Source organism: Danio aesculapii, chromosome 23 (genome assembly GCF_903798145.1).
Source record: "Danio aesculapii chromosome 23, fDanAes4.1, whole genome shotgun sequence".
Lineage (NCBI taxonomy): Eukaryota > Metazoa > Chordata > Actinopteri > Cypriniformes > Danionidae > Danio > Danio aesculapii.
In genome coordinates this window covers 16828116-16850222 of record NC_079457.1, presented here as the reverse complement: position 1 = coordinate 16850222, position 22107 = coordinate 16828116, and the positions used below count along the sequence as shown (strand labels likewise).

Sequence of the window (22107 nt, the reverse complement as noted above, 5' to 3'; positions counted from 1 at the left end):
TTAGTAATGTTTTTTTTTGTGCATAATAACACTGTATCCATATTTAATGTGTTCAGAAATGAACTAATATTGATGTCGTACAGCAAAGCCAGCTAACCTTATATTTTCAATACATTGTGGTTATTTATTATAACATTATATAAAATCAATTAATGAAAGAAGCACTAGATAAGGATTTTAGCCATTCTTTTTATTGTTTTATTAATTGATTGTATTGTATTATTTAGAGATATTTATTATTTTATTACACATTTTCCCCCCAAAAAATCTTTGAGCAAAACAGAAAGTTAAAATATTCATAATAAAAGCACGTGTGCATCATGAATTATTGAAAATGTCCAGTTTCTTTAAAATAAAGTCAGTCCAGCACTTGTGAAGCATAAAAAAACAAGAGTCTATTGACCGTTTGTTCATCTTTTTATTTGAAAACATTTTACAGAGAGTATATCCCAAACCAGTTCTGTGGACTTTTACATTTGTCTGAGACTCGGATCTTGTAGTTTTTTCCTAACCTTCTAGCACAAAGCACCACTTGTTTATTGCTATGGAAATCTGCCACTGTTAAGGGTCATGTTTAATTCAGCCATTTTAAAACACGCTTGAATCTTAAAATGCTACAAAGGAGCTTTTAACAAAAAAATCAAAGCAAAAAAAAAGGTTACTACTCCAATCTTTTTGCTCCCTTTCTCTAAATCTCGGCCACTTTTTATAAGATACTCAGTTAAACAAGACTCAAAGACAGAGCCGTAAATCCTTAACCGTGAAGCGCAGGCTATGCTCTCTAGTGGAAAACGATGATCCGGATGCTTTTAACATGATAGGATATGACATGTTCCAAGTGGCTGCATTTGGCAGGCGAGCTGCTGGTGAAAATTTTTTGTTCAAGAATAACTGTTGCTTTTCCTTGAATTGAATCTCTGCTTCTGTCAGATAGAGGAGGAGGAGGAGACGGTGCTTCTGCAGGGAGTGTAAGTGAACTTTTAGCTAAGGAAATCTAGTACGGGAAGTCTAAAAAAAAGTTTGCGTTTTACAAAATACTCGATAGGAATAAAAAAAAAAAGTTCTGTTATTCCAGAAAACAACTTCAATCACTCTTTTCCCTCGGCCTCAGTCTTGGGCGTCTCAGTTTCCTATACAGAGAGAGAGAGACAGAGAGAGAGAGAAAAAAAACACAATAGATAAGGAATATAAGTTTAAAGTAGAGGAGGAAATACTGATATGGATTACTTGTTAGTTAAATTGTTAGATGATCTGATGTGAACTCAAACAGAACCAAAGCCACTCGGTTAGTACCAGAAAAAACACAAACAGACTTACCTCCAACTGCAAATCAGTGATTGATTAACTTCAGTTCTTAACATGTGAGTGCATTTATATTCTTATATTTATGCTTTATATTAATTCAAATGTATGGAAACGTGTGTTTTAAGATGATTTCTATAATCCTAGTGTTATGTAGATAGACTGATCGCTGTGTTCATAACACCAATCAATGTTCAGGAAACCTGTTTGTTAACAGTAAGTTTTACCATAAAATAAAAATTTGTTAATTTCTTGTTGTTTTAAACCCATTAGACACAAATGAAGATTATTTTTAATCCAATCTGAGAGATGTCTGCTCCACTCTGTTCACCCAAAACGCTGACAAATGTTTAGTTTATTTTTTCTGAAGCAACTTAATTGTTGTATAATTAACAGACTGAATTAGGGCTTTAATCATATACAGTTGAAGTCAGAATTATTAGCCCCCCTATTTTGTCTTCTGGAGAAAGTCTTATTTGTTTTATTTTTACACAAATAAAAAAAGTTTTTAATTTTTTTTAAGGTCAAAATTATGAGCCCTTTTAAGCTATATATTTTTCGATAGTCAACAGAACAAACCATCATTATACAATAACTTGCCTAATTACCCTAACCTGCCTAGTTAACCTAATAAACATAGTTAAGCCTTTTAATGTCACTTTAAGCTGTATAGAAGTGTCTTGAATAATATCTAGTCAAATATTATTTACTGTCATCATGGCAAAGATAAAAGAAATCAGTTATTAGAAATGAGTTATTAAAACTATTATATTTAGAAATGTGCTGATTTTCAAAGTTCCCATACACAAATCATATCAGGCAATGTCTGCATCCTTATGGAAACTGGGTTAAAATGGTGTCATATGTATGCTTACACCCATATGTGGCACTGTAAACAAACACAGATCTGCAGGATATACTAAAATCCCAAAAGAATTCCATGAGCGCACTGAGTACAGACATAACGCCAGGACACCATGGTGGATTTACAAATATCTCAAGTGTGTAATTGTTAATGCATTCATTCATTTTCTTTTCGGCTTGGTCCCTTTGTTACAGTTTTTCTCAGTGGCTTTGGTGCATTTCTCACAACACTATTTACATTTGCACAACAGTTAATGCATTTCTCAAAACAATTAGTCATTTGTGCACATCATAGTAGCAGTTTCTCATTCCTTCCAACAAATTGCAAATGCTTTTGGACACGCATCAATTGCTTTCACACAACTCTCTGCTCTTTTATAACATTATCATTTGCTTATGTCATGTCGGTCAAAATCAAGTAAACTTGTGAATGCTGAATAGTCATTCCATATAAAACTACTAGTCCTCATTTCATTACTTGAGTCATTACATACAAAAATGCTGAACTAGTTGTCAAAATCTGTCAAGCTAATTTTTATACAAATATTTTTAAATCTTTTTTTTTCCTGAAAATGTCTTCTAAATTGAACAATTTCATGAATGATTTACAGACCTGTGTGTGTTGTAGGTTCAGTTCCAATATGTACTGCAGTATTGTTCAACAGTTGTGCACAGCTCTACCCAAAGGAAGTTTATGTTTGTTGTAAATAAGGGTGTGTTTATTCTTTTGCACAATGCTGTGAATAAATTAGAATTGCAAAGAGCATATGTAGTAACAATGTGAAACATACATATTCAGTGTTTTGCACTCAGATATCTCAGTAAATGCAGTGATGTCTAACTTTACTGTAGTTTTCAAATGGCTGTGCAAATAGTATATACTGCTGTCTTGAGCATTTTCAGGATGTGTCACCAAAATCTGACTGTTTTGCATTGGAAAAAATGAACAGAGTAACCTGTCATAATGAAAACATGACAAAGCCATTTGACTATATTGTTCATAAACAATGGTGGCAGGACTTTTCATCTTGATGACACTCACACTCTCATTGACATGAATACTTGCTATTGAGGAATGAGCTCTCCATTTTGAGCAAGTGACACACTTTTGCAGGTTATCAACGAGGTTTCGCAGTTTGTACTAATTGTTTCGAGAAATGCATTAACTGTTGAGCAAATGTAAATAGTGTTGAGAAAAATGCAGCAAAGCGACTGAGAAAAGCTGTAATCAGGGGTCACCACAGTGGAATGAGCCGCCAACTCATCCAGCATATGTTTTACGCAGCCATTCTAGCTGCAACCCATCACTGAGAAACACCCATACACACTCACATTCACACATATACACTACAGCCAATTTTAGCTTACCCAATTCACCTATAGCGCATGTTTTTGGACTGTGGGTGAAACTGGAGCACCCAGTGGAAACCCACGTGAACACGAGAACATGCAAACTCCACACAGAAATGCCAACTGACCCAGCCGAGGCTCGAACCAGCGACCCTCTTCCTGTGAGGCGACAGCGATACCCACTGCACCGCCCTATTACTAATGCATCTTAGCACAAACACAACTCTGTATTTGTTGTTGTTACATGTAAGGTTCCTCCTTCTTTTAGTCACATGGTATTGTGATGTCATCTTTTCCAAAATGTAGTTTTTTGCCTATCCACACTGTGACACGACAGGTGGTGTTCTGAGATTTTGCCACTCTGTAATCAAAAACAACGCCAGAGTCGTGTGGACAAATGGCCAAAAATAATAAACTTTGGCAGATTGAAATCCGTTGTTGTTTGCACGCGGCCTAAATATTGTTTGTGGTCACGCTGGTGCCACTACAAGTTTGCCAAACTGATAAGCAGATGAAATTCTGTTGTGCACTATCAGATGTGTGCTATGAGATCCCACCAAAGCAGAACGAAACATTTATTTGAACTGCCATGAGCTCTGTTCAGAAAAGACAGCACTATGCAAATGCTGACTGGAACAATCATTTACATGGACACTAAACAGCGATGTTCAACTTCATTTCAGAAGCTAGTTGAAGGCCAAATGAAACATTGCTGTTATTCTCTACAACATTGACATCACTGTGCACCAACGATCAGGTTAGAAAGCTTTTCTTTCCAGGAATCACCAACATTAATTACGGCAGTTCTGTATTAGTACTAATGGGAACCACAGGTAGAAACGCAAGATAATTATGTAGAATTTTTGTTATTACACTTGCTAATGATCGTAACTGATATACACACTGTCATTTTTTGTTAACGAATCAAATCTTTTGTGCATTTATTGGTTTTTACAAGTCTCAAAGAAGATTAGATAAATGGATGGATGGATGGATGGATGGATGGATGGATGGATATATAGATTTATAGATAGATGGATAGATAGATGGATAGGTGGATAGGTGGATAGACAGAAGGATAGATAGATGGATAGATATAGATTTATAGATAGATGGATAGATAGATAGAACGATAGATAGATTTATGGATAGAACGATAGATGGATGGATGGATAGATGGAGATAGATAGATAGATAGATAGATAGATAGATAGATAGATAGATAGATAGATAGATAGATAGATAGATAGATAGATAGATAGATAGATAGATAGATAGATAGATAGATAGATAGATGCATAGACGGATGGATGCATAGACGGATAGATGGATAGATTTATAGATAGATGGATCGAACGAACGAACGAACGAACGAACGATAGATAGATAGATAGATTATAGTGGCCCTAGTATGACGGTTTAAAATGTCCGTCTGGAGCCCTGATATGAATAATTTTTTGATCTTTTTATATTATGAACATTCTGAAGTCATTTTGGCTGAACAGACTTTCTCCTGACGGAGAGATATTTCTAAGATTTCATTGAAAATATCTACTTTTGTGTTCCAAGGATGAATAAAAGCCTCATCGATTTAGATGGAAAAGGATGAGGGAGACGTTGATGATTGATGTTGATGAAATAACACGCTTCAAAATCTTTTAGTGGATTCATAATATCAAAATGATTAGACATGCTCTGAACATTTCAGTAACCTTGGCTACCAGTCCATCTAATGAATCTTTCCTATGTAAAGCCTTTTATATCTAGAGACAGTCAAATAAATGTGGATTGTACGGCGACAAGCACACAAGCACACACTGCAGCCTTCAAACTCTCATACCCTTTACTCTAACACTCTCACTCTGCCCGCGGATGGACAGGAAGGAGGGGGCGGAACTTCTCCATGATGACACACTGACAGATGAGCGTGACACGCAGATCTGTGTGTGTGAGTGTGTTTGTGTGTATGTGCAAGAGATTGAGAAGCCATGGAATAGGACACAGGAAAAGATTATTAGATATCGATCAGAATATTGTAAACCATTTTAGCATAACAATGATCAGTAATGTTCATTTGGTTACAGGAAAATTAGAAAGGCAAGGAAAATTAAAATCCAAAGTTCACCCAAAAATGAAAGTTCTGTCATTATTTTGTTCCAAAGTGAGCACAATGCTGTGATACCGTCAAACTGTGTATTTTTATCCAAGGTTATCATACCATCAGAATCTTATACCAGCCCATACCTAGTAAGGACTAGAACCAGTGATGTTCTTGCAGTGAGGCAACAGTGCTAACCACTGGGCCACCGTGTCACCAATCTAGGAAAGGAGGAGGAGTAGGGGTGGAAGGGGGGATTCTTCAAAACGAAGATGGCTGTTATATGGAACTTAGGGTATTTATTGTGGCTTAGGAATCGTCTGATTGGTGAATCAAAAATTGCATAATGCAGGACCAGCCGCAAGCAATCATAAGCACGTGATCCTCTCGAAATGAGTTAATAAATAAACTTCACTTTGAGTTCAACAAAAGAATAACACTCAAAGGTTTGTAACCACTTGAGGCTGAGTAAATAGAAGTGCTGCACGATTAATCGAAAACAGTTCTCGCAATCTTGATTTGACCCTGCACACGATCTTAATTCTGCTTTTCTACGATTCAGCCAATTATATAGTCAAGTTTAGGAGAAAAGCCTAAAGGCGGTCGGTCGCACAAGTCTTCACATTGTTTTATATATGGTGCTCAGCAACATGAACACCTCCAAATGGTGGTAAAATGTCTCACATGCTGTATTTATAAGGTATAATTCACCCAAAAATGTCATTTCTGTCTTTCCGTAATGACGTATTTGCGGCCACGAAATCACACATGAGCTGACGTACTGTTTGTTTACCACTGAGAGGACATGAGCAATAAAGTCTACTTTAGTGAACAGAACCTGTATAGGCTGTGAATAACAGCTAATAAAGTTGTAAAGAACGTTCAGTTTGTTGCAAATCGACTGTTTGGGAGCCGCGCGGGAAGTATGATTTGCATGTGTGTTTTTTTTCCTCAGAGTGACAGCAGCCATGACATGAGCGCACTCGGCAGTAAAAGTGAAACCGCACATCATTTAAACGATCAATCGCATTTTAGAGTTATGATTATGACAAGCGACTTCCGGTTGGATGGGCTAATGGAGTAGACGTGTTTGTTGAATATGATGAATATAATGCAAAAGGGAATCTGATGATGGCAAATGTTTCATTTTACCAGTGAAGAAAATGTTCCAATAATGTTGTCAATGACAAATTACAAGCATATGTTTCAAATATAATAATTCAACTCTAGAATTATGAATAGCTGTATTCTGATGTCATCACTTTACTGTGAATTAACCACCAGGACGTATTTGAGTAGGTTCAAGTCCACCATTCAAAGTCTATACAAAAGGTAGCATTTTAACCAACAGTAGACCCACACATAGACCTAATATTATTATTGTTGCTTTGCAATATGTTTGAGAAATAACAATAATAATCGCCGACTTATATTAGCCTTAATTTACATCTACAGAATCGTGAGAAAATCGGGATCTTCATTTTAATCCAAAAAATAAATAAATAAATCATGATTCTCATTTTAGCCAGAATCGTATAGCCATAGTAAATAGTGGCTAAATATTCATTTTAGGGTGAACTATCCCTTTAAGACTAATTGTGGCTACTCAATAAAATCAGACATATTCTAAAGGTCAGACATTTAGGCTTAAGACTGGAAGTTTACAAGCTTGTTGGCACATGTTCAATGTGAAAGAACCAGAAATATACCCGTTTTTTTAAAAGCAAAACTATATCCTAATTACCAAACTTGCTGTCAGCCCATTTTTAAATGAATGCCACCAACTCACACCCAGTCAATTTTAGTCCAACTCTTCCAGAATGCACTACATGCCTGTACTGTATGTAGGTCATTCTTTCCCACCTCACACGTCTGCGCTTTCATTCTTGTTCACACAACAAATGTTCTATGAAAAAACTAATTTATGTCCCGGAGGATGATTGCAAGAACATTTTGAGGAAGGATAGAGAGCTCTGGTGACATTCATGCAAAATGTACTACGCACATCAAAGGCCTTAGCTTGCTTTGGCAACTTAAAGTGATAGTTCACCCAAAACTGAAAATCCTGTCATCATTTACTGTTCACCAGAAGAAAGAAACTCAAACAGGTTCGGAAAAAGTGATAGTTCACCAGTGATCGTTACTCACCCTTCACTTTTTCCAAACCTGTTTGAGTTTCTTTCTTCTGTTGAATGCAAAACAAGATAGTGTTAAGAATGTTGGCAAAAACAACCATTGACACCCATAGTATTGTTTTTCCTGTTATGGATGTCAGTGGCTGTTTTTTCTTCTTCAAAATCCTCCAGAACATCTTGTTTTGTGTTCATCAGAAAAAAGAAATTCATAAAAGTTTGGAACCACTCGAGTGTGAATTTTCATTTTTGAGTTAACTATACCTTTTATATATAGTCTTCAATACAAAATGAGAAATGTTAAACTATAAATAGACATTAAAATTATTATATTATATTTTTACTTAAGTAAATTTTTTATTCAGCGAGGATGCATTCATTTTAAAAATAATTATACTTTAATTATACTATATATTCATTCATTTTTTGGCCTAGTCCCTTTATTTATCAGGGTTCACTACAGTGGAATGAACTGCCAACTTGTCCAGCATGTTTCACACAGCGGATGCCCTTCCAGCTGCAACCAAGTACTGGGAAATCATACTAACATTTCTATATCAAAAATCATACCAACCTCAAACTTTTGAATGGTCATTTTAATGATAAATTATCACATTATGGCCATACTTAATTTGGGGATTCTTTATATAAATTAGCCACTTCACATTAATGCCTCTATTAAGGCCAGATTATGGTTTATTTTCTCTAAACTGTCCTACACTCTTACTGAAAATGCTACACAATGGTATTTGTAACTAAAAAGAGTTTGCGCACCTCCTCTGGCTTGGTCTCTCCATTAGCAGTGGGCGCAGAATCTTTCTCCTCTTTCTTTCCTTTGGCTCCGCCCTTCTTCTCCTTTACTGCTTTGTCATTGGATGGCTTCTGTGCACAAACAGGAGTCAGTACCGAGCAATTTCAGAACACACCAGTTCCGTCTTTACAAAAATACTACTAAACCAGCTACATTTAATGTACAAACTCCACCAAATGTTTAACATAGTTTAACACACTGTAAAAATTCAAGCAGCTTTAACTAATTAATATTTATTAACTTATTCCACAGATTTTTGGTTTACTTTACTTTTTTTAGTAATCTAAACTTGACTCTAACGTATATATATATATATATATATATATATATATATATATATATATATATACGTTAGATAACAATCATGCAAAGCTCATGCAAACACATGCTAAAAACGTAGATGTCAAAACAGAAAAAAGCAAACAAGAAGAGCTGTTACCTTGGCAGCTGGCTTTTTGGCTTTTGGTTCAGCTTTAGGTGGAGCTGGTTTCTGAAGGTTGAAGAAAACAAGATGAAGGATGTGTCATAACAGATAACACAAAGGCCACAATGAATAAAGCTACAATAGTTTCAGAACAGTTGACTAAAACTGAAAGAACAGTTTCAGTTAAAGCACATCTAAACTGTGGATAACAGTAGACATTATAAATGGGCCTCAAGATACCCAGAGGGCATCTGGTAGCATTTTTTTACTCTTATTTATAACAAACCAGTTCCTAAAACGGGTTTTTACTACTCTCCAACCCTTAAAGCGAATATGCAAATGATGCAGCATATAGGGTGAGAAAAGATGAGTAAAGACACTTACTGAGGAAAGACGCTCTGACCTCCGAGTGGGCTAAAAAGAAAGAGATACGTTGCAGAAAGTTGATCAAATATGGTATAGCTAAACCATGTTAATTATTATACCTCAATATTTTTGTGTATTTTTTTGGATAACATCATTTAGATGAGTGTGTTCTGTGCTGGTAGTTTGGCTGCTTTAGGACTGTCATGGGTAAGTAAATACACACACACACACACACACACACACACACACACACACACAAAATAAAACACCAGAAGGTGGCAGCAAGTCCCTTAATGGATGATTCATTGAATCATTTGCAACCCATCCTATTTCGCCTACTTACACTATGACCAAAAAGTGCTTTTTATTTGTGAAGTCAAACTACTTCCTTACGGAGCCTTTTCACAAGACTGTTATGACTGTTTAACGGTCCTCATGATCTTAAATCCTTTTTTTTTTGTTAAACGTGTGTATATTTATATGTATTCACGTATGTATTATATCATCTTTGCATCAAATTACAAAAAACAATTACAGCTTGTGCGACACATTACTAATGACAGTCAATTATTCTCTCCTCTGAGAAAAATGCTCATTTTTGAAGAAAATTTCAGATGGCACTATATCATATCTTGTAAATATAAAAAAAATCCATACAGATAAATTACTTGTTATTTGTTGTCATGCACAGTTAATGACAAACTAGTTATTGTCAAATCAACTAAAAATTGAATGCAATTAAATGTTAATGATTCTAAACTTGAGAAAGAAATGACTATGAATGGCAGTTTACCTCATGCTTTGTAACTTTGGTGGCGTCTTTGGCCTCTGCTCCCTCAGGTGACTGTAGAGACACAACGAACATGCAAATTTTGTACATACAGACATTTCTACACACCATTTTTGTGTTTGTTTTGTGTCATTTCATTAAACAAAATGTACCTTGCAAATGTTGATTCAACTCAGTTCATACACCGTGTTTGTTTTAAGCGTCTATTGCTCATCAGACTCGATTGATATAATCAAACACCTACTAGAATCATAGCTATTATATAGGTCTATGGTAATTTGGCTATGGTTGTTTGCTTTTGTGATTACTAATGCGCATGGCATAATTTATTATGATACATATACAACAGCAAATAAACTAGGTGCCAATATCAGTAAGTGTTTATAACACATTTATAAAAAATACACACACAAAAGGACGTGATTTAAAATCAAAAAGACGTAATAAAACCTAAAATTGTCACAATTGTGTTGTTTGAAGTCAGAAATGACTGCAATGGAAACAAATGTGACACTTAATGTCTTAAATCCCTTTAGTACTGCACTGAAACAAAAACTGAAAGCTCCTTTTTGAGCTATTAACCGCACATTTTAAATGCAACTTAATTTATTTTACAAGTTTATGAGTAAAATGTGTTGCTGATTTTTTTAATTTATTGATTATTTTGTAATTATTATTAATATAGATTATTTCCTAGCAAATTTATACTCTGTATTAGGGATGCAAGATATATCGATGGCCATATCGTTATCTGCAGATAAATGCTATTTTTAAAGTTATCGGTATGGATCGATTAGGCCGATAACTTTAGACTTGTCCAGTGCATTATAATGGAGCAGACCTCAAATTGTTTATTCCTTCAAAGGCCGTTATTTATTTGTGTGGTATTGCTGTGAGTTAATAACTGCGTAAGTAACCATGTTAAACTAGTTGAAATTTCAAACTCACAGCGGTTTATCATATAACTTTCATCGATCATTTTTCCCGCAATTGACAGCAAGAACGAACATAGAAGTGTTGTCTGATTGACAAGCAGCACCTACAAAAGAATCTAAAACACCAAATGGGATGAATGTATGCCACATTTTCTAAAGTAATATAATCTGTATTTAGCTTTTTGTTTGTACGGTGGCTCTGAACTGTCAAAAACACCTCTCAAAACGCTTTTTCGGACATTAAACATTTCTACATATGTACATTACTGTAACACGTTTTAGATTAGATTAGGTCTAACCACCAGTGCAATAGCAGCAAGTGCAGGATACAGGTATAAGTTATAAAGTGCAGTTATAGAAAAACTATGGTAATATTTACAGATGGATGTACTATGAACATTATATACAGGTTGTATTAGCTATGAACAGAGATTTTAAATAAATGAATATATGTACAGGATGCTATTAATAGCAGAAGTGTGCAGATAGATAATTCAAGAACATTTGAGCTGGTTTCAGTTCTTACTTCTTTAATTTTCATTTTATTTAAAATATATTTATTTTACTTGTTTGTTAATTAAATCCCATTTTGATATTTACCCTATTATTTTTATGCAACAGTCAAGTTGCATGTTAATTTGCTATGCGAAGAAAAATAAATAATTTAATTTTGGCATGCTGATTTATGTTAAATCGTGAATGTATCTATATAATCACCTTGTAATTTTACAATTATTGCTTTTTTTGCTATTCAGTTCATAAGATCAGTTCAAACTTTTATGAAGTTTTAAAAATAAAATCAGTTGTTTACTGTATAAAAATGTAACATTTTGCACAACAGGGACAAGAGATGAAAATAGCCTTCTGGCTAATTCTGGTGCATTTGCAGAAATCCTAATTAATGTACACGGTCTCTGCCAAATAAACAAATAAATAAATAATACTATTTATATTTATTGAACTATTTATATTGGTTATCAGCCTCCAAATCTAAAGAGTTATTGGTTATCAATATCGAAAATCCATATCGGTGCATCCCTTCATGGTAAATCTATTTACTGTACTTCCGCAAAAAATATGCCAAGTGTTTTCTGTGCTCCAGAGCTTTTGAGATTTATGATTCATGTCATTTTCAAATCAATTTAGCATAAATATAATTTAGTACCATGAAACTCCCTACGAGCACAAACTGGTAAATAAAACAAATAATACAGATTAAAACAGTACAAAAATAAAAGCTAAAATGCAGTACATTGAACTAAAAAATAAATAATAATAAAAAAACAATTGGTTACAACCAAAGAAAACATTTACTTCATGGACGTAAACCCAAATGAATTATTTTAAAAACTGAGCAGTTCTTTAATTTATGGAAAGTATTTTTAAAACACCAAGTATATCAGCAACTATAAACCAATATTTTATAATCAGATAGTTTACAATGACAGCTTAATTTAGGCCTGCTGATGTAAAAAATTATTTTTTATTGTTCTTAAAAAGGAATTAAATAAAAATAATACAATTTAGGTATTTTAATCTACCACAAGCTAAAAACAAAATAAAAACACACAAGTCTGCATTACATTTTCTGAAAGTATATGAAGGGTTCAGATGCAAAAACCTCTAAATGCCATCTGAAATGTTCTCCTAAAGTGGACATTTTTCTCAAGCTCCTGTGTGTATGTTCAGTAAATCCACCTTTATGGCAAATAATATGTTCTTTGCATTGCCTTTAAAGTGAAATAACTGAACACAAACATGGGATCCTGAGAAAAATGCTCCTTTTAGAACAAAATTTCAGACGCCACTTAGAGGTTTTTGCATCTGAACTCTTCAATTATTATTTGTTATTATATATTATTTATATACAGTGTTCAGCATATGTAAGTACATCCCTCACAAATCTATCTTTTAAATTCATATTTTTAATAGGAAGCTATACAATATTATATTTGTGCATATACATTAGTCAGTACTGAAGCCAAATCTAGAGCTAATCTAACAAAATAACTTACAATAACGGTTCAAAAATTAGTACAGCCAAATTTATTTTATAGAAAAATACTAAATACAAATTTATAAAAGGAAAAATCAAGAGAAGCAAAAAAAATTTTTTTTTTAATTTAGTTGTAATTTTGTAATTTATTTTTGCAATATTTTGCCTGAATTTAATTGTATTATCTTTCAATTTCTAAATATGTTTGGTGACTAAAATATTATTTTAATAAATAAATCTGTTTAATAAATCTGTTTTGTTTAAATGCACCAAAATACAGTGCCTATATTCACTGAGAAATGGATACAAATAGTAATTTTCTAAATGGGCTGTACTCAATTATGTTGAGCACTATACATAAGCTAATACAATATCCAAGCTAATTGTCACAGTATTTCCTATGTTTTTTATTCTAGAGAAAGTCTTTTTTGTTTTATTTCAGATGAAATAAAATCCTTATTATTTTTTTAATACACCATTTGAAGGTCTATATTATATTAGCCCCCTTGAGTATTTTTTCTTCTTCTAAAGAACAAAAATTTAGGAGGGCCAATAATTCTGACTTCAATTGTGCACACACACGCACACACACACAAATATTTTGAAAATTTGTATCCATTTCTCAGTGAATATAGGCAATGTATTTTGATGTATTTAAACAAAACAGATTTATTAAACAGATTTATTTATTAAAACAATATTTTGGTCACCAAACATATTTAGAAATTGAAAGATAATACAATTACAGTAAATAAAAGCAAAATATTTAAAAAAATTAATTACAAACTACAAAATTTCAACTAAAATTTTCGATTTTTTTGCTTTTCTTGATGTTTCCTCTTTTTAAATTTGTATTTAATATTTTTCTATAACATATACATTTGGATATACATGTTTTTGGGCCATTATCATAAGTTATTTTGTTAAATAAGATTCAGACCAGTCTAATGTATTTGCACGAATATAATATTGTATAGCTTCCTATTAAAAATATGAATTTAAAAGATTTGTGAGGGGTGTACTTATGAATGCTGAGCACTGTACATACATAGATACACACATACAGTGATTTTAGTGTTTAATAAGTTTATTTTGAACAGCATTGCTGGAAAGTGTCCATTGTTTGTTTAGTCTCTCTAATTGAAGAAACACTCCCCCTAGAGAAACCCGCGCTCCAGTGCCTCTATCATGAACAGACAGTCACAGATCTGCCTGATAGACGAGGGCTGTACAGTACACTCTCTGCAATCATTTCTCATGTCTGATCACCAACTTGAGAAGAAAAACTGATAATTGTTAGACATCAGTCGACGCCCCCACTGAAGCTGGATGGTGAAGCTCGGTGGATTGCAGATGATTATTAATAAGGCATCATTTGACCATTTTTAAAACGAAAATTGTTTTTAAATAAGCCCCTTATTTGAGTCCTGTTGGCTGCTCAGCGCATCAGTGTTTTGCATTGTCTACCGCCGGTGTATTGGAGCAGGAGTTCAGTGTGTGATTGACGGAGCGCTCGGCTGGTTACATACGGGTCTGCTGCTCCGCAATGGGGGTGGAGGAAGAGCCTTTCGGTTCCAACATGGCTATACAAAATAATGGGGACCTCTATCGATCGACGAAAGTGAGCTAATAGAAAACGAACATCTGAAAATGGAGCTCAGCAGGCTCTCGGGCGCAGTGAACGCGAGCAGAGCGCTCGGTTATGCTATTCCGAGCGAGGTCGACTGAAGCATCACCGCAAAGTGACATTCAGCACAAGTGCGCACGAAGTGGCGAAAAAGACACTGGGTTATTAAAGCTCCAACTATCATGGAGGAAATCGGCAAGTGTGACGATGATCAAACGCAAAGAGGATCGAACGTTCTCAGCATTCCAGAATCGCGCGCGCGGATTAGAACCGAACGCGTTTAAAACTTGATCCCCTCTTTACCTGCTTGACGCTGCGCACGTTCTGCTCGTTGGAAAGCAAGCCGCTATTTATTTACAAATTCCTGCGAAAAAAATCAAGGATGTGTGAGGATATTAAAGTATAAACCGACTTACCTTCCTCTTGGGCATTTTTACAAATTTTCCTGTCTCTTGTGTTTAGTAAATTAGAAAAGCAGGTAGGGACCTGTGAGGTGAGGGAGTGAGTTTAACTACCAGTGGATACAGGATCAATATCTAAAACACCTCTGGTAATAACATGTTAATATTATGCAGACCTCAGTCTCTACCCTCGGCTTTGTCTATTGGTCAGTTCGGTCCACACTTAACCGCCGTTGCTTTAAGCGATTGGTCTGTGAGGTAAATATGTTAATATAGCGCGCTCGGGCATTGGTTTGAATTTAGGAAAGCTCTTCAGCTGGCCGCGCTCATTGGTTACGCGCTCTCTTTATGCAAATGAGCTCGCTTTGTATTGGGTGGGTTTAAAGGTCCGCGTGAGCGGGGGATTGAATGACGACAAACCAATGGACGCTTGACAGCACACGCTCAGCTGTATGGGAAACGCATGCACGGCCTCAAAACAAACGCAAGCGTTTTACAATGAAAACCAGAATGATGTTTATTAACATAACAAAATGTGCAGCGTGGCGAATAAAAAACAAAACATATACTTACCCAAGTTAATGCCTCTACATTTTCTCTCCTGATAAATAAATATTAATAAAGGGAGTAAATGTAGAATTAAGAAACTGGAATATACAGTATGATATACAGTATGTACAATATGATAAACAGGTCATATACAAGATCTAAGTTTACCCAAAAATTAATTAAATACATAAACAAAAGCACTTTAAAACATGATTTCTTTAGGTTATTTAAGCAAACTAAAGTTACACGGACATAAACATTAACTAAATAAGTTATTTATAAAAAGTAAAGTTATTTTAGGTAATTGCCAGGAGAAACAACCTCATTTTCATGTAGTTTGACTTTATGTATTAAAATAAATAAAATAAAGACATCAAAACAATACAATAGAAATTACTATAACTAAAATGAACATGAAACTGGAACAAACAAACAAAAAAATCTAATAATTAATAACTACACGATAATATAAGTGATTCTTAAAACTGGTACAGGAAATACTATATTGATTACTTTCATAATAATATCATGATAAATTAATATATAATTTAGAATAAAATGCATATTAAAAAAACATCATAACAAAAACACACAACAAAACAACCAAAACTTTAACTAAAATTAACACCAAAAAGGAAAATTAGAATACTTCAAACTAATAATACAAAGTACAATATTGTTTAACATAAAACCGTACACAAGAAATACTTTCATTATTAATACATGTACAATAAAATAAACAAAAAGCTGTAGAAATTAAACAAATTGTAAAAAAAATACAAAAAAATATCAAAAAAATAATTAAATCTTATTTACTAGATAATACTTTGAAAAAAGCTGCCTGAAAGTCTGAAGTAGTGTTAAACACTTCAGAGTGTGAAACTGTATTGTATAAGAGTATCTGAATAATGCTAAAACAACACTATTAATATAAATATTTTCACAATTAATATACAAATAGAATGGTCAAAAATACAGTTTCCAATTTTCACCTAGAACTAAAATGTCATTACAAATTGTTATGCTACCAAAATGTGATATTAAAACAGGTTTCAGCACAGATAGATGGATGGATAGGACGATGGATGGATGGATGAATAGATAGAACAATAGATAGACAGATAGATAGACCGATGGATAGACAGAATGAAAGATAGATAGATAGATAGATAGATAGATAGATAGATAGATAGATAGATAGATAGATAGATAGATAGATAGATAGATAGATAGATAGATAGATAGATAGATAGATAGATAGATAGATAGATAGATAGACAGATAGACAGACAGATAGACAGACAGAACGATAGATAGATAGAACGATAGATAGATAAATAGATAGATAGATAGATAGATAGATAGATAGATAGATAGATAGATAGATAGATAGATAGATAGATAGATGCTTCATGTAGAATGTGACCTAGACATGTTCTTAAAGAGCCCTAGAACTGATTCATAACTGATATAACTGTCACATGTGACGCTCTTGTGATTTCAATGTTAAATGCACAGAAGCGTTCGACCACAAGCTCACAATAGCATCCCTCCACAATGACCTCACAATAGCCACATCTCTGCAACTGACTTACAATGGAGGACATTCTATAGCAACTTCACAATGGTCCACATTCTACCATGCTTCACAACACACATGTACTGTATCTCTGGAAGCTTGCGGCCACCTGAGAGAAGACAATCAGAGATTTCCTGTTAATGACAGACCATGTTCATGGAGAGAGCCACACACACACACACACACACGTCTATGTGATTCTGGAGATACACAATGTCATGTGCTGACTAATGGCCTTGCTTATTCCAGAGTTCAAAAACTTGTGGAAAGATGCAACAAAGACACTTGCATCATAAAAAACACTGTATTTGAATGATCAATAAGCATCAGATTCTACCATACAAGTCAGGAAACAGATAAAATAAAATAAAAAGAATGTAAACAAAGCTACAAACTCAACATTGAGCCACTGAAAAATCAATGGAATGAACAATTTTAGTGCTACAATAGCATTTTACAGTGCCCTGGAAGATATCAAAATGTCAATTCATACATTTCAGCCAATTTGCAGAGTGAATTATGTGATCAGAGACCTAATCTAAATTTTTAAATAAAAAATGAATGCTAAATAAATTTTAACCCATTCGCTAATGTCTTAAAAATATGAAAGGTGCTTTGAAATCAAAATGTGTTTATATTTTATAAGCCCATCTATAAAACGTGACATTTGAAATCCTCATTAAGTCACAATAAGAAACAATATAAAACATGACGCTTGTAGTATTTATTATCAGAATTAAAAACTAAAATTAACCCTGAAATGCTTTATAAATAAATAAAGACTTAATAACTACAGTTTAGTCAAGTAATGCTAATTACACAACCATTTGATGAAATCTCACGAATAACCCTGTATTGGTGGTCTTACATTCACATGCCCCCATAAAAATGAACCTGCTTATTCATATATAAAACAAAAACTAAGTGAGGAATGGTGAATAAAGACACTATTAGCTTACAATTCAAGTCAAAATAATGCGTCTAATTACTTCTGAGCTTTCTGGGTTCAAAATAAAGTAAAACACATCACATGGTAGGAATGGGTTATTATATTAGATACATAGAAATTATATTATATCGAATCGTGATAAAATTAATGTCAATAAACAATGATAAGCCCTGGACGTTTTTTGCTCTATGTTGATCTAAGAGCCAATCACACAGCAGGAATGTGCAACAATGGGCATCTAGAAATGTGTTGATATTTGAGATGCTCCAAATTTTCGGCCACTGAAAATTTATCAGCTGAAAATATGTTATGGCATTTGATGGACCCTCTATTTTTTCAGTCGTTGTTGGGATACTCTTTTAAATCTGGAAACATTAACAACTTATATTGAAATATATATTGTTATCGTTCAATATGGAAAATTATTAATGAGATTGCATTTTTGCTACATGGCCCAGCTCAATCACATGGTGCACAAAAAAGTAAAAATATGACAGTGTTAATAAGCAAAATATTAATCCAATACACATTTGTTAGCACAAGCGTAAGTTAAGAAAAGTTAAAAATCAAGAAATGTGTAATAATAGTATAACAGATGTAATCTATTATTAGTTATTACACTAAAAATAACACGACCATTTGATAAAACCTTACAAATAACCCTGTATTTGTGGCTTTACATTCATATGCCTCCATGAAATTAACCTGCTTATTCATATATTTAAAACCAAAACAAAAACTAAGTGAGAAATGGTGAATAAAGACACTATTAGCTTAAAATTCAAGTCAAAATAATGCGTCCAAGTACTTCAGAGCTTTTTGGGTTCTAAATAAAGCAAAACACATCACATGGTAAAAGTAAAAATATAAATATGTCTGTGTTAACTAGCAAAATATCAACCCAATACTATAATTGTTAGCGGAAGCATAATTAAAAAAAACAGACTGAATAAAATAAAAAGAAATGTACACATAAATCAACAAACTTAGCATTGGGCCACTGAAATGTCAATGGAATGAACAATTTTAGTGCTACAATAGCATTTTACAGAGTGCCCTGGAAGATATCAAAACATCAATTCATAAATTTCAGTAAATTTGCAGAGTGAAGTATGTGATCAGAGATCAAATTTCATCTTTATTTTTAAATGAAAAATGAATGCTAAATAAATTTCCACCCATTAATTAATGTTTTCAGAACCAGAACTAAGTGAGAAATGGTAAATAAAGACACTATTAGCTTACAATTCAAGTCAAAAATTATGCGTCCAATTACTTTTCGGGTTCTAAATAAAGCAAAACATATCACATGGTGCACAAAAAAGGTACAATTATAACTGAATGGAAGCATATTTAAAAAAAAAAAACTTTAAAAATCTAGAAATTTGTAATAATAGCATTACAGACATAATCTATTGTTTGTTATTCTGACTTTTGGTTAGATGTTTTGTTAATTTAACACAATAAACTGCCTATTTTTTTTGTAGGTGCCCTGTATAGAGGTAATTTGGCTCATCTATTAACTATAAACCTGACATCTTTTAAACCGGACTGTCTCTCCTTTGTCACATAACTGACATTAACATTTACTGAACATAAAGTGAGTTGAAGGTATAGAGAGAGTGAAAGTGCTGTGTGGGAGGACTGGTGAAGAGAAGTCGCAGCCCAGACCTGAGTCAGCCAAAGCCTCACCGTGGCTCTCTAACAGGGCAAAGCTCTGTCACAGTCATATCACTACTGAAAGAGTGACAACTAATAGCTAAGAACACCACCTCGTATCTCTACTGATGTTCTTGTAAAATGATAAAGACTGTAAAGATAATGCTAATTCAACTTGAACAATAACTCATTTACATGCGGGAGTTTCTCAGCAATAACATGGAGAAAGAATGGCCTGGTCTCTCACGCATATGCCATATTAAATATCTACGGTCCGTAAATATAACTTAGCCAACATTCAATTATAAGTATGATTCATAAACAAAATAATTCTCCTGTCAGAACAAAAAAAAAAAGGAAACTGACACATGGTGACCTTGATGGTCCTTTTTGTGGGATAGTTCACACAAAATGAAAATTTTCTGTTAAATTGCTAAACATCAGGCCAAGATGCAGGTTATTTTATACTCCAGTAGAATATTAAAGAAGATTTTAGCTGAGATCATGATTTTGGGTGATCCAAAAAATGCAAGTCAATGGCTAACTATACTCCGGGAGTCCAAAAAACAAAACAAAATAACACACATATTCATTCATTCATTCATTCATTTTCTTATCGGCTTAGTCCCTTTATGAATCTGGGGTCGCCACAGCGGAATGAACCGCCAACTTATCCAGCATATATTTTACGCAGTGGATGCCCTTCCAGCTGCAACCCATCACTGGGAAACCCATACACACTTATTCACACACACATACACTACGGACAATTTAGCCTACCCAATTCACTTGTACCGCATGTCTTTGGACTGTGGGGGAAACCAGAGCATTTGGAGGAAACCCACGCGAATGCAGGGAGAATATGCAAACTCCACACAGAAACGCCAACTGACCCAGCCGAGGCTCGAACCAGCGACCTTTTTTCTGTGAGGTGACAGCACCACCTACTGCGTCACCCTAACACACACATATTTAGGAAAAAAAATGATTGAAACCTGTGGCTCCTGGGTTTTCATCTCCCTGTGTTGTATGAAAAAAAACAAGTGATCGAAATGACAAATGACAAATTAAATTTCCTTAATTTGACAAAAATCTCTTATCATTATAAAAAAGGTAGATGGAAATGCATGTGTTGAATAAACTCTGATGTAGCGATCATTACACCCACATGACAAATCAGCATAGTTACAATCAAAAGGTTGTTGTTTTTTCTGTTAATCTCATAATAACACCAGTACCTTAGGTTTCATGTCCAAACACAGTAGTTTGCATTTTTTCACATTTTGTTTTACCTAGCAAGCTGATTCGCAACCTATACCCACACACTCTATCATTGCATTCGATTTCTGATGGTACAAAACATTTCAGTGAGCTCATAGAAAGCCTGGTGGAAAACTTAAATATCTCTTAAACCATTATGTATTTCTTTTTTTTGTGAGAGCAGAGCTAAAAAAAAATCTGTTCTGAGCAGTTTTCTAGTTTGTGCCGCTACAAATGCGTAATAAAGTAATAATGTTGTAAATAACGTTCATCTTCTTCCACAGACCGATCATTTTGCTTTAAAAGACCTGTTTATCATCAGGAGTGTCTGTAGCTATTGACTTGAATTGTATGAATCGCCAAAAACCATAGTTTCAGCTAAAAATCTTTTTTAATATTCTACTGAAGAAATAAGGGACCTACTCCTTTGAGCTACCCTTTGAAATTCAATATTTTCTTTAAAAAATAAAAATAATATTTTATGTAAGTTTTGGAAAAACCTTAGATGCTCAAAAACAACTTGGATAACTTTCTTCAAATCTACTGAGGCAGCTTATACCTGGATAAGAAGATACACAAGATGTATAAGACATGTAGAATATTCTTGATTTGAACCACTCGCATTGTTTACATTAGGGCAGATCAGAGTATTATTATTATTATCCTAATTAGACATTATTTAATATTCATTAATTAGATTATGAACTGATCCGTTTCTCTGTAAGTGAAGTGTCCTTGTTACTTGTATCTCTCAGATGTATTGTGCTTGGTGTAGACCTACAATCTTATTGTATTGAGTTAGGACATTTTTCTTTTTTGCAGGCAAAATAACATCCAGTGTAGCGATGTTTGTAGTATAACTCAATGCTAAGTCGATTTGAAAACTAGCAGTTCAATTGGTCAACAAAGTGAACTGATGTGAGCCCTCCTACTAAACTCAGTCACACTAATTACTATTAGAATGACTGGATCTTGTTTACGAAGTTTCCCCAAGCACCTTACAGTTTGACTGAGT

General features: G+C 33.8%; 1 protein-coding gene across 2 annotated transcripts; it reads right to left on the bottom strand.

Annotated features, from left to right (window-relative positions):
* Positions 1-398: 398 nt before the first annotated feature.
* Positions 399-15271, bottom strand: hmgn3 (high mobility group nucleosomal binding domain 3). 2 transcript variants are annotated; one of them, XM_056449737.1, is made up of 6 exons: positions 15112-15271; positions 10141-10191; positions 9366-9395; positions 8997-9047; positions 8521-8625; positions 399-1130 (listed from the first exon to the last, which is right to left on the bottom strand). In XM_056449737.1, exons 1-6 carry the CDS (start codon positions 15124-15126, stop codon positions 1089-1091), a joined length of 294 nt encoding a protein of 97 aa, XP_056305712.1. In that variant the 5' UTR covers positions 15127-15271; the 3' UTR covers positions 399-1088. The 2 variants fall into 2 exon arrangements, with proteins under 2 accessions (XP_056305712.1, XP_056305711.1); XM_056449736.1 differs by having other exon boundaries at positions 8521-8628; positions 15112-15267.
* Positions 15272-22107: the final 6836 nt, after the last annotated feature.